Source organism: Elephas maximus, chromosome 8 (assembly GCF_024166365.1).
Source record: "Elephas maximus indicus isolate mEleMax1 chromosome 8, mEleMax1 primary haplotype, whole genome shotgun sequence".
Classification (NCBI taxonomy): domain Eukaryota; kingdom Metazoa; phylum Chordata; class Mammalia; order Proboscidea; family Elephantidae; genus Elephas; species Elephas maximus.
Window position 1 is genome coordinate 47,401,675 of NC_064826.1, and position 17,217 is coordinate 47,418,891.

The 17,217-nt window shown below is 35.7% G+C and overlaps 1 protein-coding gene across 1 annotated transcript in view; it reads left to right on the forward strand.

The window, feature by feature from the left end:
- RSBN1L (round spermatid basic protein 1 like) overlaps positions 1-17,217 on the forward strand; it is a 71,490-nt gene that overhangs the window by 7,835 nt on the left and 46,438 nt on the right. Inside the window, exon 2 of the mRNA XM_049894297.1 lies at positions 16,624-16,740. Within this exon, the coding sequence (XP_049750254.1) occupies positions 16,624-16,740 (117 nt within the window). The remainder of the gene's footprint in view (positions 1-16,623; positions 16,741-17,217) is intronic.

The window sequence follows — 17,217 nt, forward strand, 5'->3', positions numbered from 1 at the left end:
TTTATGGGAGCAGATCCTCAGGTCTTTTCTCCCATGAAACAACTTATGGGCTTAAGACAACTGACCTTTTGGTGAGCAGCCCAGCACTTAACCATTGTGCCTCCAGGGCTCCTTGATGACTGCTAGGTCTCTCCATTATAATGATTAATTTTTCTGTTTGCATTTAGGTAGTAATCTGTGAGGTGATACTTTATAAATATCCAGTTTCCCAACTATATTTTACCTAGGGGCTTTGGTATCAATTGATGATTCCTGCCTGAGTCATCAATTTCATTGGGGGTTAAAGAATGATACCAAATTATTTCTAAATAGAAAACTTCCATTTTAATATTTAGAAAGTTTTGTATTTAGAAATAATTGTCAGGAGGGATCAGTCCCTGGAGAAGGCCATCACGCTTGGCAGAGTGCAGGGTCAGCGGAAAAGAGGAAGACTGTCAACGAGGTGGATTGACACAGTGGCTGCAACAAGGAGCTCAAGCATAACAACGATTTGTGAGGATGGCTCAGGACCTGGCAGTGCTTCTTTCTGTTGTACATAGGGTCGCTATGAGTCGGAACCGACTCGATGGCACCTACCAACAACAACATTTTAACATTATTTATTAAAAAAAAGAAACAATCTAATGTGCCATGATAGGAAATTTATTAAATAAATTATGGTTTATCCGTGTAATGGAAACATGAATTGTTGTTGTTAGGTGCCCTCAAGTTGCTTACAACTCATAGGGACCCTACGTACAACAGAATGAAACCCTGACGGGTCCTGCACCATCCTCATAATTGTTGCTATGTTTGAGCCCATTGTTGCAGCCACTGTGTCAGTCCATCTTGTTGAGGGCCTACCTCTCTTTCGGTGACCTTCTACTTTACCAAGCATGATGTCCTTCTCCAGGGTCTGGTGCCGCCTGATCACATGTCCAAAGTATGTGAGGCAAAATCTCACCGTCTTTGCCTCTAAGAAGTGTTCTGCCTGTTCCTCTTCCAAGACAGATTTGTTTGTTCTTTTGGCAGCCCGTGGTATATTCAGTATTTTTTGTCACACCATAATTCAAAGGCATCAATTCTTTTTTGGTCTTCCTTAAGCTTTGTCCAGCTTTCTCATACATATGAGGTAATTGAAAACACCATGACTTGGGTCAGACGCACCTTAGTCCTAACATGAATATTAGGGAGCAGTTGGAACTGATGATACACGTTACGTGTATTGGCATGAAGCAGTATTTCTAACACACTGCCAAATGAAAAAAGCAGGTTATAGAACACATACAGATTTATACATATGCAAAAAAGTGTATGTATGAGAAATCATGTGCGTGTATACTACCTGAAAATATAATCATCAAAACATTAACAACGGTGTAATTTCCTATGCTTTTCTTTTCTTCACAACTTTACTACAGTTTGAATAACTTTTATAATGAGCACATATTTTTGCAGTTAGTAAAATAAATGAGGCTATTTTCATTACGTTAGCAAAATATCATGCAATTATAAAATGTCAAATGGACTTACAAAGGACCTTCAACATTTGGTCCAAACCTCTTATTTTATAGACGAAGACACTTAGACTGACGCAGGTTTACTTCTTTTGTTAAGGGACTACAAGTTGGTAGTAGAGCAAAAATTTGCTCCTAAGGCCTCCTGACTTATTTCACTCAGTATAATGTTTTAAGGTTCACCCATGCTGTAGTACGTATCGGGACTTCATTTCTCTTTACGGCTGGACAGTGAATAAGACAAGAAGAAGTGATGCCTTTGAATTATGGTCTTGGCAAAGAATATTGAATATACCACGGACTGCCAGCAGAATGAACAACTCTATCTTGGAAGAAGTATAGACAGAATGTTCCTTAGAAGCAAGGATGACAAGACACATACTTTGGACAAGTGATCAGGAGGGACCAGTCCCTAAAGAAGGACATCATGCTTGGTAGAGGGTCAGTGAAAAAGAGGAAGACCCTCAATGAGATGGGTTGACACAGTGGCTGCAACAATGGGCTCAAACACAGCGGTGATGGTGAGGATGGTACAGGATGGGGCAACGTAGTTCTGTTGTATATACAGTCGTTATGAGTCAGAACTGACTCTGTGGCACCTACAACAACAACAATATCCATTGTATGTGTATGCCACGTTTTATTTATCCATTCATCTTTTGATGGACACAGGTCATTTCCACCTTTTGGCTGTTAGGAATAGTGCTGCAGTGAATGTTGGTGTACAAGTTTCTGCTGGCATTACTGCTTTCAGTTTTTGGGGGTATATACCTAGGATTGGGAATGCTTGGTCATGTAGTAGTTTTTGGGTTAACTTTTTGAGGAACCTCCAGTTTTCCACCAGCAGTGGATGAGGATTCCAGTTTGCTCACATCCTGGCCAACACCTGTTATTCCTGCTTTCTTGTCTCTTCTTGAGTGAAGTGTCTGTTATTTGCTGTTTTCTTATTATTGAGTTGTGAAAGTTCTTTCCATATTCTGGATATGATTCCTGTATCAGCTATCTGTTTTGCAAGTATTTTCTCTCATTCTGTGGCTTTTCGTTCTCCTAATACTGCCTTTCACATGACAGAAGCTTTTATTTTGATGAAATACCATTTTTAATTTTCTTCTATTATGGTTTGTGCTTTTTAGTCTTATATACCCCAGGGTTCCAGAGATATTCTCCTGTGTTTTCTTTTAGACATTAGATTTTACATTTAGGTCTACAGTGCAGTTTGAAAATTTTTTTTTGTGATGTGGGTTGAAGGTTGCCTGACACTTTTTTCCTTTTCAGTTAACTTTAGAATTATTTTGTAAAGTCTCCATCCTAGCCCTCCAATCCCATGGGTATTTTCATTACAATTATCAATCAATTATGTATTTAAAAGCTACATGTATATTTTTACCTATTCTGATATTCTTTTATGTCACCATTAAGAATTTCTTGGTATTTAATAAAAATTGTGATCGTTTTCCTTTATTTGCATGATTGGGATTTTTTTCCAGTATATGTATTTTGAGATTGTTACTGGTATATAAGAAAATTCTTGGTTTTTCTACATGTATTTGGTAATTGAGTATATAATTATGTAACAGTGAAAGGTTATCAGTTGTAATCAGGGGCAGATTAAATTGTAATGAGATACTTTGACGTTCCGAAAATGATTCTTTGTGTTACTTTAAGCATTGTGTTTGTCTTTGAAATCCAAGATCTCTGTTATAGCAGAGTATAACTATTCAACTAGACAAACATTTTTGATACTTAGATGCTGTGGTCAGTGTTAACAAAAATGGCAAAATCAACTAATTATAGATAAATCAAACAGTAAATCCATAATAATAAAATCCATGCATTCAGATAGCTTAAACAATCTTAACACTGTAACATTTAGTGTAGTAAATTAAATACCAAAAACGAGTGGAAAGTAATGGTGGTATTAGTAGGAACATGAGGTAGATATTAAGAAAAGAAGTTAAGACAGGGAGAAGAAATGTTTGAGAGAAATTTTGAAGGGCAGAGTAGTAGGATTTCAACAGAGAGATTAAGAAGGAGTTTTACGTAGAGCATTATATGAAAGAAAATTGGAACTTGGATGGAAAGTAACATTCATGGAATCTAAGAAAACTGAGTTATGTAATGTAGAAGAAGCTAAGGGAGGAAATATTCCCAGATGTTTGATTCTGTTTATAGCTCTGACAGTATATGTTTCTAAGCATCTTTATTCTAGCCCTTCCCTCCTAGATTTTAAAATATTCAGTGCATTTTGTAAGACAGTTTCTATTTCTACATTTCTCTGGTGATGTCAGTGCATGTCTTATACACACATGAAATCCAGTTGCTATTGGCTCGACTCTGATTCATGGTGACCCCATGTGTATCAGAGTAAAACTATACTTTGTAGAGTTTTCAATGGCTGATTTTTTTGAGGTAAATCTCCAGGCGTTTAATCTGAGGCACCTCTGGGTAGACTCAAACGTCCAGCCTTTTGGCGGGCAGCTAAGTGTGTTCACCATTTTTCCCACCTTGGGGTTCCCTGTACATATATAACTTAACCAAAAACAACTTCTTCGTTAATTATAACAGAATTTTATGAAGTCTGGACTGCTGTGTAAGAGACTTCCCTAAAATTTCACAGCTTAAGACAGCAACCATTTTATTATATTTCATGATTTTGTGGGTCAGGAATATAAGCAGGTTTTGCTGGGTTATTCTTCTGCTCCATGTGGTGTTGACCCGTGTTGCTTGGTGGTATGCGCTGATCCGGTCTGGTCTGTAGGGTTCAGGATGACTTTACTCACATGCCTGTTGCTTTGTTAAGGATGGCTAGAAAATAGACTGAACCCCTTTCCATCTTCATGTCGTCTCAGGGTCTTTCTACATGGTCTTTTCAGCCAGACAGTTTTTTTTTTTTTTTTTTTTACCTGGCAGCTCAGGACTCTTAAGAGTGTTCCAAGAGATTTGGTGGGGGGAGCAGTAAAGCTTGTTATGACTTAACTTTGGAGGTTTGGACCATTTCGTTATCGTAAACATGCTAGAATTTAGCGGTGTAAAACGATGTTATTCTCACTTACAAAAAATATTAAATGTGTTGATAGACCCAATTGAAAGTTGATACAGTTTATAGAGAATTTTGTGGAATCCAACTAAAAATAAAGCATCTGTAGGAGAGTTGTTGTTGTTATTAGCTGCCATCGAGCTCCCACTCAGTGCAACCCCGTGTACAACAGAACAAAACCTTGCCCAGTCCTGCACTGATAGAATTATCTAGTGAAAGTAGCTGAATACATAAGTTTGTAAATTTAGAACTTCAGTTGGTTGTGTAAAAAAATATTATTAGGAATATATAACAAGACCAATGATCCACAGTTATATAGACCCACATACGCTCATCGTTAACTAGAAAGCACTATGTGATTTACTGTTTGCATCGTACAGTATAATTTGAATTGAATAATATAATTACATAATGTGAACTTAGAGGTCTAAAATGCCCCAGGTTGCATGTGAAAGAGTTGCATTCGTTATGAATGCTGTTGTTTAAGACTGAGTGAGTTAGAGTGTTTTAACTTTGTAGCCTAGATATAAAGTATAATACCTTTCTGTGAGCTGGAATTGACTTGATGGCACACAACGACTTTATGTCTTGACTGTACAGTATACTGAGAAGCTAAAAGGTAATTTTATTTCTGTTCTATAGACAAATCATACTGATAGATCAGGGAGGAAAACTTGACCTGAAATTATACATCATGGCAGGAAAAGGAGCCCAACCCAGACCACTTTTATCATATTATACCTGGCTTAGCTTTCATTCATTCACTCATTTATTTTTAATTTTCGTTTGTTTTGTGACTACTGTTGCTGTACTGGAGCCCTGGTGGCCCAGTGGTTAAGAGCTCGGCTGCTAACCAAAAGGTTGGCAGTCCAGATTCACCAGCTGCTCTTTGGAAACCCTCTGGGTCAGTTCTACTCTGTCCTGTAGAGTCACTAGGAGTTGGAATTGACTCAACGGAAATGGGTTTGGCTTTGGTTGTTAAATATTTATTCACTGTATGTATGTTACTTTTGTAGGTGCTTTCCTAATAAAATTCTATTACTGTTGTTTAGTAGTAATAGCTACATTTGTTAAGTCAGGAGCCCTGGTGGTACAGTGGTTAAGTTCTGGGCTGCTAACTGAAAGGTTGGCGGTGGTTCGAGCCCACCCAGTGATTCTGCAGGGAGAAAGACCTGGAGATCTGCTCCTGTAAAGATAACAGCCTGGAAAACCCTATAGGGCAGTTGTACTCTGTCACATGGAGTCATTATGAGTTGAGAATTGACTTGATACTACCTAGCAACAACAACGGTGTTGGAAATAATTTATATATTCCTTTAATCATAACAAACTTAAAAGTTAGGTGCTGTTATCTTTACCAGATGAGAATACTGAGGCACAATGCAGGTAATTAACTTACTTTATGACACTTGGTCAGTTAGTAGCAGAGCCAGAATTTGAACTTAGATACATTTAACCAGAAAGCCTGAATGATTTCTACTATAATACATTTAGGATTTCTTAACCCCCAGATGTCTTAAAATTGTCCCATGTTCAAAATTCTTTTCCTTTTTGGGGGTAGGCGGAGTCTAGAATATGTTAACCAAAACAGTCTGCCTATTCTGAATATTAAGACATAAAGATCTTATAATTTGAACTTCCTCGTAATAACTTCAGACAGAAACATTTTTTGCATTACTGTCCACAACATAGGATGTTGTTAATATATGAGTCATTGTGCTAAATTTTTCTCCTTTATAAAGAAATAGAACCATGGACTCAAAGAATATTATGATAGAAGAGATCAGAGATCTGTCAGTATACGCTCCTGATTTGTAGGTAACGAGTGTGGGATTCAGCAAGCCACAGAAGTTCCGCAACTCTCCCTCAGGCTCAGCAGTTCACAAGTCCTTATGTTCTTAGTCGACTGGATTTGCACAAGTCTTTCAAATCTCAGGATTCTTAAAATGTATCTGCTTTTACGGTTATGTCCAAAAGGACCATTCACTCCTTTATCAGTTTCCCTCGGTGTGAATGGGCAAGCAATTCTAGAGGAAGCAAGGTGTCAGATGTTTTAAACACCATCAGTCTCAAGCCTGTCAGATCTCAACTGTCCAAGTTTATGGAAAAATAATTTAAAGTCTGTGGACCCCAGCTTTTTCCTCTGTAAAATGAGGGGAGTAGATGACATCTCTAATTCTGTGGACACTTTTCTGGCAACTGTCCCACGCCAACACTATCTCGTCTATGCTTTTGTTATACCTCCCTTACATCCCTGTTCATTTCTGAAGTCTTGGAAAAGCATTTACTTTCTTATATTATGTCCTCATTTCTTCTTCTCTGCTTCTGTCTGATGTGGATTCAGCTAATGTTTATTAACTGCCTGCTGTGTGCTTGGCACTGTAGGGGAATGTAAAGAGGAAAGCTGTTTATATTTTTTCCCTTCAGAGAATTTGTAATTTAATTGGAGAGATAATTAGCTGCAATATAAGAGATACTCCATATTGTTGCTCATCTTGTTTCTTACTTTTTCTGCATATTGCTTTTGTTGTGTCCTGTGATTGCTAACCCTTCAAATACTAATCGCTAGTAATTTGTTTCTATTTACTTTAACCCTTTCCTTCTGTTGCTGCCTGGAAACTTCAGGCATACTGAGCATCAATTATACAGAGTACTATTCCAGATTCTATGGAAGGTGACAAAGATGAATAAGATACGGTAACTGAGAGGAGTTAACAATCCAGTAGGGCAGGTAGAGCAGTTACGCAAAGACCAGAATTCAAATCTTGAGAGAGGCTGAGGAGAAGGTGATGATTTCTAGTTGTAGGGACCAAAGAGTGCTTAATGTAAGAAGCCGAATTTCAACTGTTTGCAGAATGTATAGGATTTTGACAGAGTTGGGATGAGGAAAGGCATTCTAGCTAACTGGCATTAGCAGAAATATTGGGGTAAGACAGTTGAGGAATGATGAATTATAAACAATTTGGAATCTAGTGTCCGTACACATGTGGGTGAGTAGTAGAAGAAAGGCTAAAAGATGAGATGAGCCTTGACTACAAAGATTCTTGAATGGCTTATTGTAGGGGTTTTCTTTTTTTAGGTTGGCAGAAGCAAGCTGGGTCTGTTTAGGTAGCTGTGTTACCAAGAAAACCAACCAAACCCAGTGCTGTCGAGTCGATTCTGACTCATAGCGACCCTATAGGACAGAGTAGAACTGCCCAATAGAGCTTCCAAGGAGTGCCTGGCAGATTTGAACTGCTGACCCTTTGATTAGCAGCCGTAGTACTTAACCGCTATGCCACTAGGGTTTCTGGTAGCTGTGTTAGGAAGCTAAATTCCTCCTTTCCCCATTCAGTATACCTGCAGTCTTTTCTTTTTACTGTATCCTTCATCTTTTATTTTCTGTTTACGTTCTTATGCTTGTTGTAACTCTCCTTTCCCTTCTGCCTCCCCATTTAAATAATCTGTACCATTTCTTGTTTTCTTCTGTTTCTTTCCTGTTCTCTGATGTGTTTCCAGCCATATTTATTCCTGGCTTGGCAGAACAACTGATTTCATGGACTGCATTAGTATGTGTGAATTATGACACATATCCAGGGCAGGCAAAACTGTGGTAGCACTGGAGCCTATTTAAGGTTCGTGCTGCCAGAATGTATTATGGTTGAAAGCTTTAATATGAAATTTCATAACATGTTTTAAGAGCCTCCAGTGTAGATTTTTATGATACTTGTATGAATAAAAATATAAAGCACCTTCTTTATAGCAAAATCTTGGTTTAATTGAGTCGAAGTATGGTATAAAACCAAAACCCACTGTTGTTGAGTCGATTCCGACTCCTAGCGACCCTGTAGAACAGAGTAGAACTGCTCCGTAGAGTTTCCAAGAAGTGCCTGGCAGATTCGAACTGCTGACCTTTTGGTTAGCAGTCGTAGCACTTAACCACTGCGCCACCAGGGTTTCCTGAAGTGTAATATAGGATTTCTTTTTCTCAAAAGCTGTCCAACCTATTAAGTAATATGTGTGTATACATATTCAAAATAAATATGTAATTATATACTTTCTACTTTTGTTCTCTTGATTAACTGCAACATAACCTAAGATACTGTATGTAAAGTGAGGTAGAGCAGCACTTGAACAATTTTAATGAAGCAAGGCCTTTGGAAAAAGTAAGATTTTTTTTGTGTGTGTGTGTTGCATATTAATTTAGTGTTTTATTTTGAAGTATATTTTTTCTCTTATATTTCTTTCCTTCTAATATACCCTTGAGTGATTCTAAATCTTTTTTTTTTTTTTGGTCTGAACATAATTATTGATTCTTCTTTCAGAAGGGAGACTTAGGCTAGCAACTTAATACATAATACATGAATTCCTTTTGTTACAGAAATTTCACATAATTTAGAAGTATATGAAATAAAAGGCAAAAGTTCCCTTCCTTCCCCAGGTATGAATCTTATCAGGTGTTTGTTTATCCTTGCAGACCTTTTTCAATGAATTCACATATGTACATATGTATATAACACCTACTCACAGAAAATAATAGTTTATTTTAAAAAACCAAAATATACTGTGTACATTTTTCTATAAATTTGCTCATTGTACCTAACAATAGGTCTTGGAGTTCTGTCTATGACATATTGTTAAACTTAGACACAGACACAGGCACACACGTGTCTTTTTAATTAAATGAGTTTTGTTTTTATAAAGTTTTAAACGAATTTTTCATTTTTAGAGTAGTCTTAGATTTATAGAAAAGTTGCAAAAGTAGTACAGAGAGTTTTCATATACCCCATATCCAGTTTCCTGAATTTTTAAAATCTTAGTATAGTACATTTGTCTCAATGAACCAATTGATAAACTGTTATTAACTAAAATCTCTGCTTTGTTAATTTTTCTGAGTTTTCCTGTAATGTCCTTTTTCTGCATCCTGTCTAGGACCCAGCATTATATTTAGGCATCATGCCTTAGTAGTTCTTAGCTATGGCAGTTTCTCAGACTTTGTTTCTATCACCTTGCCGGTTTGAGGAGTACTAGTGAGGTATTTTACAGGGTATCTCTCAATTGGAATTTGTCTGATGTTTTTTTCAGGATTAGACTAAAGTTATAGGTTTTGGGGAGGAAGAACAGGCCATTTTAAATTTTAAAAGTAAAATTAAAAAAATCAAAAAATACTGAAAGGTTTATAATTTGAAATGATCCTGACTCTCTCCAACCCTTTCTAACTGTAACTGTTTTCGTTATTTTAGCTGTTTTCATTCCATATTTTGAATAAAATAATCATATTACCTTACCCTTTTTTTATTCATCTGTTTTAGACATATATTGTGTTCTTGTTAAGATAGAGTTCTTGTTTAGAATTTAGCCCTTTTTTTTAACCTACCTTCTTTGTTCATATTCTTACATAATTGCACAAATCTTAGTTAAAGCAATAATCAGTGCTTATTTTGACTTTGCAAATACTGTTCAATGGCAGTTCAGAAATCCTTTTCTGTATAGACTTCATGGTTATTGTGCAGTTAAAAATTGCCTCTCTTTTTCGATTACATATATACCTGTTGCTTCATTTTCTGCCACTTCTCTGTGTTTGTTACAAGAGATAATCTCAGTTCCTTTTTTTTTTTTTTAACTGGAGACCTCATTTTTTTAGTGCTCTTCTTCCACTTCAGCCTGAACTGGTTACCCTCTAAACCAGTTGCAGTAGCTTTTGTCCTTATATATTTTTGTGTGTTCTCTTGTACTGGGTCCCCCATTTCCTGGATCTTATATTTTCTTCCTTCCTTGTTTACTCTTTAATTTACTTGAGCACACCATCAAGTAACTTCCTAAGAAAGGATGCATGTGTGGTAAATAGTTTTAACTTAGGCTTCTCTGAATATGTCCTCCCTCTTATTTGGAAACCCTGGTGGCATAGTGGTTAATTGTTATGGCTGCTAACCAAGAGGTTGGCAGTTCGAATCCACCAGGCGCTCCTTGGAAACTCTATGGGGCAGTTCTACTCTGTCCTGTAGGGTCGCTATGAGTCAGGATCGACTCAGTGGCAGTGGGTTTTTCCTACTTGATTAATAGTTTGTCAGACTCTGAAATTCTAGGTTAAAAAGTCATTTTCACTTATAATTCTAAAGAGACTGCTGTATTGCTTTCTAGCATCTACAGTTGCATTGAAGAGTCCAGTTCCATACTGTTACCTGATCTTTTACATGTGATCTGGTTTTGGTTTTGATTTTTTTCCCCTCTCTGGAGGCTCTTAGGGTCTTTTCGATATACCCTAGCGAACTGAAATTTTATGACGGTGTGCCTAGTGTGTGGGGGGTGGGAGTGGGGGATGCACAGTGCCCATCTCTTAGTGAAACCTTTCAGTCTAGAAACTGATCTTTTCTGGGAAATTTTCTTCTGTATTTATTTGATATTTTCTTGCCCTATGCAATTCTGTTTTTTTCTGAAATTTCGGTTAATTTGATAGTGAATCTCCTGAATAGATCCTCTAGGCCACCTTATTTTCTGCTTCTTTTTTCTTGTTGCTCTTCTTTTTGGAAGATTACTTCAACTTTATCTTCTGATTCATTAAGCTTTCCTGTTACATTTTTAACTTCTTCTTTTTTTTTTTTAATTCTCTGGTTCAATTTAGGTTAAGCATTTTAGGGAGAATGCAGTCAGCTTGTTTTTAACTCCATTTTTTGTCTTGCCGGGGTACCTAAGCCTTGAAGCCTGCTCAGTTTTTCCAGACAAAATTCAGTGTTTGCCATAAGAGGTGAGCTTGAAATGATCACCTGACTACTTGGGGTGGGAGGTGGGAGGGCTTGGAAATTCAACTCTTCTTTATATAAACTTTTAAACAGTTTTACCTTGTGTGTATGTGTGTATGTGTAATCACAGATATGTATATGTGTAATCAAGATGTATTTATGTGTCTATGTACACACACGTGTACACATACATGTATATGTATAGACATGTACATATATGACAGACTTAGGATCCTTTTATAGATTTACATTTGTATTTATTTAACTTTCAGTTTTCCTGGAATATATCATGAACATTTTCCCCATCTAATCATTTAAACATTTTTCATGGCTTCACAATTTTCCATTGTAAAAATATACCCAAATTTATTTAACCGATCTTTTATTACTAGAGGAAACCCTGGTGGCGTAGTGGTTAAGTGCTACAGCTGCTAACCAAAGGGTCAGCAGTTCAAATCTTCCAGGTGCTCCTTGGAAACTCTATGGGGCAGTTCTGCTCTGTCCTGTAGAGTCGCTATGAGTCGGAATCGACTTGATGGCACAGGGTTTGGTTTGGGTTTTTATTATTAGACATTTAAGTTATTTACAGCTTTTCCCTATTATAAATAATATGGATGAGGATCCTTGTACATATGTATTTGCACAGGCTTGATATTTCCTTTATATTAAATTCAACAATTTTTACATGTGTAATTCAGCAACACTGATTATGTTCATCATGTAATGCAACCATTACCCCTATCCTTTTCCAGATTAAGGAGTGATCATTTTTAGTGCATTTTCAGCATATTGTGAAATTGCTATCCAGTGAGACTATTAGTTTACGCTCATCATAATTATGTGCAAGTACCTATTTCGTCTCACCTTTGCTAGCACTGGTTATTCTTTTTAAAAAATTGTCAGTTTGATGAAAATGATTTCATATGATTTTAATTTTTATTTCATTTAATACTGGTAAGGTTGAACTTTTTTCCATGTTTATTTAACATTAACATTCTTTGAAATTTGCTTGTTTTATGTCCTTTGAGCCTTTGTATATTGGTGTTTGTCTTTTTTGTATTAAATTCTAATAGTCCTTTATATATATTTATATATGAAGAGCTCTATATAGAAATAAAATTAGCTTATTGTCATATTATGGAAAATTATTTGTCTTCATTCAAACTAACCAAGAAAAATCTTCGCTCCCTAATGTTATGGAGGAGCAACTTCATTAAGTCTTACAACTTTCTGTCAAAAATAACCACGCCATTTCGGCAGGGGAAATAAATTCAAGGACCTACTCCTGGAAGGCTTTAAGGACTAAGAGGTCCCTTCCCTACTATGTCGTGGCAGAGGGAGAGAAAGAAGCATAAACAAAGATTATCCCCAAGCACCTTTAAATTAAGAGTTAAAAATTTTGTCATAATGAAAAAACTAAATTAGATTTCTTGTATTTTTGGAAAGCAGAGAAGTATGTGGTATATATTTTTTAAAAAGTTATTAGAATGGGTAAAAATTAAAGTAGCAAGCTTCCGGTATATGGAAAAATAATCTATGAAATAGTTCTTAAGATACCAGATAAATGAATATCTGTTACATTATTTAAGAAATCTCTTTAAAAGAATTCTTTCACTATGCGTTTTTTTAAGTTTTACTTTGTTATTTCAGCTCTCGATCTGATATTACAAAGAAACGTATGTATATTTTCATCCGTACACTATTATAATGACTTTAATACTGACAGAGGCTAGAAAAACATTTGAAATATGTATAGTGAATTTTATCATCAGATTTTAAAAATGATTTTGTTACTAAGAACTGGTTTTCTAAAGTTGTGCCGATAATGAATCAAGCGCTATCTCGGTGATTGTAAGATTCTTTAGTGCAAGCACTATAATTCATGATTATCTTTTTGCATATTGTGCTCAATAGAAGTGTATTAAAAAACCAAACTCATTGCCATCTAGTTGATTCTAATTCATAGCAACCCTGTAGGACAGAGTTGAACTACCTATTAGGAATTCCAAGGAGCAGTTGGTGAATTTGAACTGCTGTCCTTTTGGTTAGCAGCCGAGCTCTTAACCACTGTGCCACCAGGGCTCCAGGGTAGAAGTATATTAGTTGAATGAAATTCACGTTACACTGATGTATGTGTGGTATATACTGCTAAATCATAAATTGGCCGTATGAGAATCCCATTTACATTTTGTTTAAAATTCTTTTAATCGGATTTCTTCTTTATATCTTAACTTTTACATGTAAGGTATGTCTTCAGTCTGTACACAGTGTATTGTTTGTTCCGGGTTGATACGACTTAGTCATCTATCCCTTCTCTTTTCCTCTATTCTTGTATTCCTTTTGGCTCTTTAGGTTCAAACTATGTCATGGGCTTATTTGTATTTGCTTCCCCCACTGTTCCCTGCTCCTTTATTTTTTTATTTATTAAGAATAATTTTTTGTTGTGACGAAATCTGTGTATCAAAACATTTACCATTTCAGTAGTTTTTATATTTATAATTCAGTGACATAAATTACATCCACCCTGTTGTGCAACAGTCATCACTATCCATTTTCAATTTTGTAATCACATCAAAAACTCTGTACCCCTTAAGCAATAAATTCCCCCTGCCCCCCCGCCCCCCCCCAATTCTTCTGCTTCCTCCTGCCCCTGGTAGTCACTAATAAAGTTTGGTCTCTATGCATTTCCTATTCTAGATATTTCATATTAGGGGGATTATACAATATTGGTTCTTTTGTGACTGATTTATTTCACTCGATATAATGTTTTCAGAGTTCATCTATGTCATAGGATGTGCCAGAACTTCATTTCTCTTTATGTCTGGATAATATCCCATTGTATGGATATACTGCATTTTGTTTATCCATTCATCTATTGATGAACACTTGGGTTGGTTCCACCTTTTGACTATTGTGAATAATACTGCAGTGAATATTAATATGCAAGTATCTGTTTGAGTCCCTACTTTCAGTTCTTTTGGGTATATACCTATGAGTGGAATTTCTGGGTCATATGATAATTCTATGTTTAACTTTTCGAAAAAGTGCCACACTATTTTTCACAGCAGCTGTACCATTTTACAGTCCACCAGTGATAGATAAGTGTTCCAATTTTTTTACATCCTTGCCAATACTTGTTATTTTTTATTGTTCTGATAATGGCCATCCCAGTGGGGATGAAGTAGTATCTCTAGCTATTTGGAGTAACATTTTATAACTGGAAGACAGCCTGTGACAGGATTTCAAGTAATCTAAGCATCAGAAAGTAAGAGTAGCAAACTAATCTGAAGTGTGAGAACAATTTAATCTACTATTAGAATGTATGTGAACAGACAAGGACCTTATCTAGTTTGTTTATCTCTGCATCCGTAGCCCATTTCTAATACTCAACACAGCATATTTGTTCAGTCAATGAATCTGTTTGGTTTGCTCTACCAACTGAAAAAAAAAAAAAAACCATTGCTGTGGAGTCCAACTCATAGCAACCCTGTAGGACAGAGAAGAACTGCCCCATAGGGTTTCCAAGGAGTGGTTGGTGGCTTTGAAATGCTGGCCTTTTGGTTAGCAGTGGAATACTTAGCCACTTCATCACCAGGGCTTCTACCACCTACTGAGGAGGACAGAAATGGTTCAGTGGTAGAATTCTCACTTTCCCTGTAGGAGACCCCAGTTTGATTACCGGTCTATGCACCTCATATGCAGCTACCACCTGTCTGTCAGTAGAGGCTTACATGTTGCTAAGATTCTGAACTGGTTTCAGCAGAGCTTCTGGAGTAAGATAGGCTAGGAAGAAAGGCCTGGTGATATACTTTTGAAAGTTAGCCAGTGGAAACCCTATGGATCATAACAGTCCGATATGCAGCAGATCACGCAGATGGTACAGGACTAGGCAGTGTTTCATTCCATTTTGCCTAGGGTTGTCATGAGGCAGGGACTGATTCAGCCAGCAGCTGATGACAACCATTACTGACTGTATTCTCATCTGCTTTGATTATAAGCACTTTAAAAAGAGCACTTTGTCACTTTTATAGGTGAAACTGGGTCTTGATTTGTATTTTTTAAGTATGTAATTTATAAGTTTTAAATGCGTTTATTAAACATTAAATTTTTGAGAATTATCTGTTTAAGTAGTCTAGGCATGTGCTGTCTAATAAGGAAGCCACTAGCCTCGTGTGGCCATTGAACACTTAAAACGGAGCTAGTTCAAATTGAGATGTACTGCAAGTATAAAATATATACTGGATTTTGAAATCATATGAAAAAAATAAAGTAAAATATCACAGTAATTTTTAATATTGGTTCCATGTTGAGATGATGTTTTGGATATATTGTGTTTTATAAAATACATTATTAAAATTAATTTCACGTGTTTCTTTTTGCATTTTTAATGTGGTTTTGAGAATATTTAAATTTACATAGGTAGCTAGCATTGTATTTCTTATTGGACAGCGGTAATCTAGATAGTAATCTGATTATTAGGTGATTATGTCCTGAATTTGGGTGGTATTTATAGAAAGAAAATAGGAGGGATTTTAAGAGCTTGTGCAGTGTGCATATACATTATATAATCTCTTATTATATTACTGAATATTTTACAGTTTCTTTGTGTTTCTATCATGGCTTGGTTATCAGTAACCTTTTTGAGGGTAAAGAATATGTCATTTTTCCCCCTCCTCTACAACTTGTCTGTTGCTGGATGTGTGGGAACTTCATTAAACAAACGAGAATGAATAAGACATTAAATAATTCTATAAATTCAAGGTTTAAATTTTTAGATACAGGTCAGTGATTCCTAGATTTCTTACCCTTTATATTAATATTACAATATCATCAGTCATATCCCTTTTAAAAAGTATACAAGTAAGGGAACTAACACCTAGCCTTATTTGTACTAGGCTCTAGGTAGTTATTTTAGATCTTTCATTTAATCCTTACATTTACCCTGTGAGGAAAATATTAACCACCTTTTACAGATTAAGAAAATGAGATTAAGCTTTCCAGTGTTACGTTATAAATCCAGATGTACCCAGCTTCAAGCCTCAGTCTTTTTCTACTGTAGCTTAGTATCTTGTTTAACTTGGCCAGTTATTTTAAGGTGACATGAAGTAAGTGAAGAATAATCATTAGAATGAAATGTAAACGGAAATAAATTTTGACAAGTTTCTGATGTGTATATTATGTATATGTATTCCATATTCAGTATATGAAAGAAAATTTAGAAATATTCTTCACAACCTGAGAGGTTAAAAAAAGATATATTTGTTTTTCATTTTTATTTTTTTATTATAATTTCAGAAATTGTAGAACAGCTCATGGAGAAAAATAAGATTGTGATAGTTTTAAATCATATTCCCTTTATTTTGTCTTTCAGATAAAATCAAAGACAAAATCAAAGAGAGAGACAAAGAAAAAGAGAGGGAAAAGAAGAAGCATAAAGTAATGAATGAGATCAAGAAAGAGAATGGAGAAGTAAAGATTTTGCTGAAAGGTAAGTATATATTCAATGATTATACTTGTAATATATTGCTCAATATACTTATTGGCTAAATAATTAAAATAAGAAATGTTATTTGGTGCTGAGAATAGACATTAATGGTCAGGAAATGAAAAGTAAATGTAGTGGAAACTCTAATCTGTGTGGTAACATGTCTTTAGTGTGTTTATTTAGTGAGCCATTAAAACTAAAGGTTAAGCATCATTAATCTGTTGATTCCTTAAATGATTTTAAAATAGGTTATCGAATCCCCTGTTTGCATTATTAGTCTTTATCCATATTTAGATAATTGCAATAAACAGTGAAAGCAGCTTCCAGCATGATAGGGATGGCAAAAGAAATTATATTCTTTAAGTGTATGACATTAATCATACCATAATCTAGGATTTAGGGGCAGCATTTTACTCTGAGCTAAATCTAGAAGAGGTACTCTTTAACTGTATGTTTCTTGCATGCTTAAGAATATCCTCT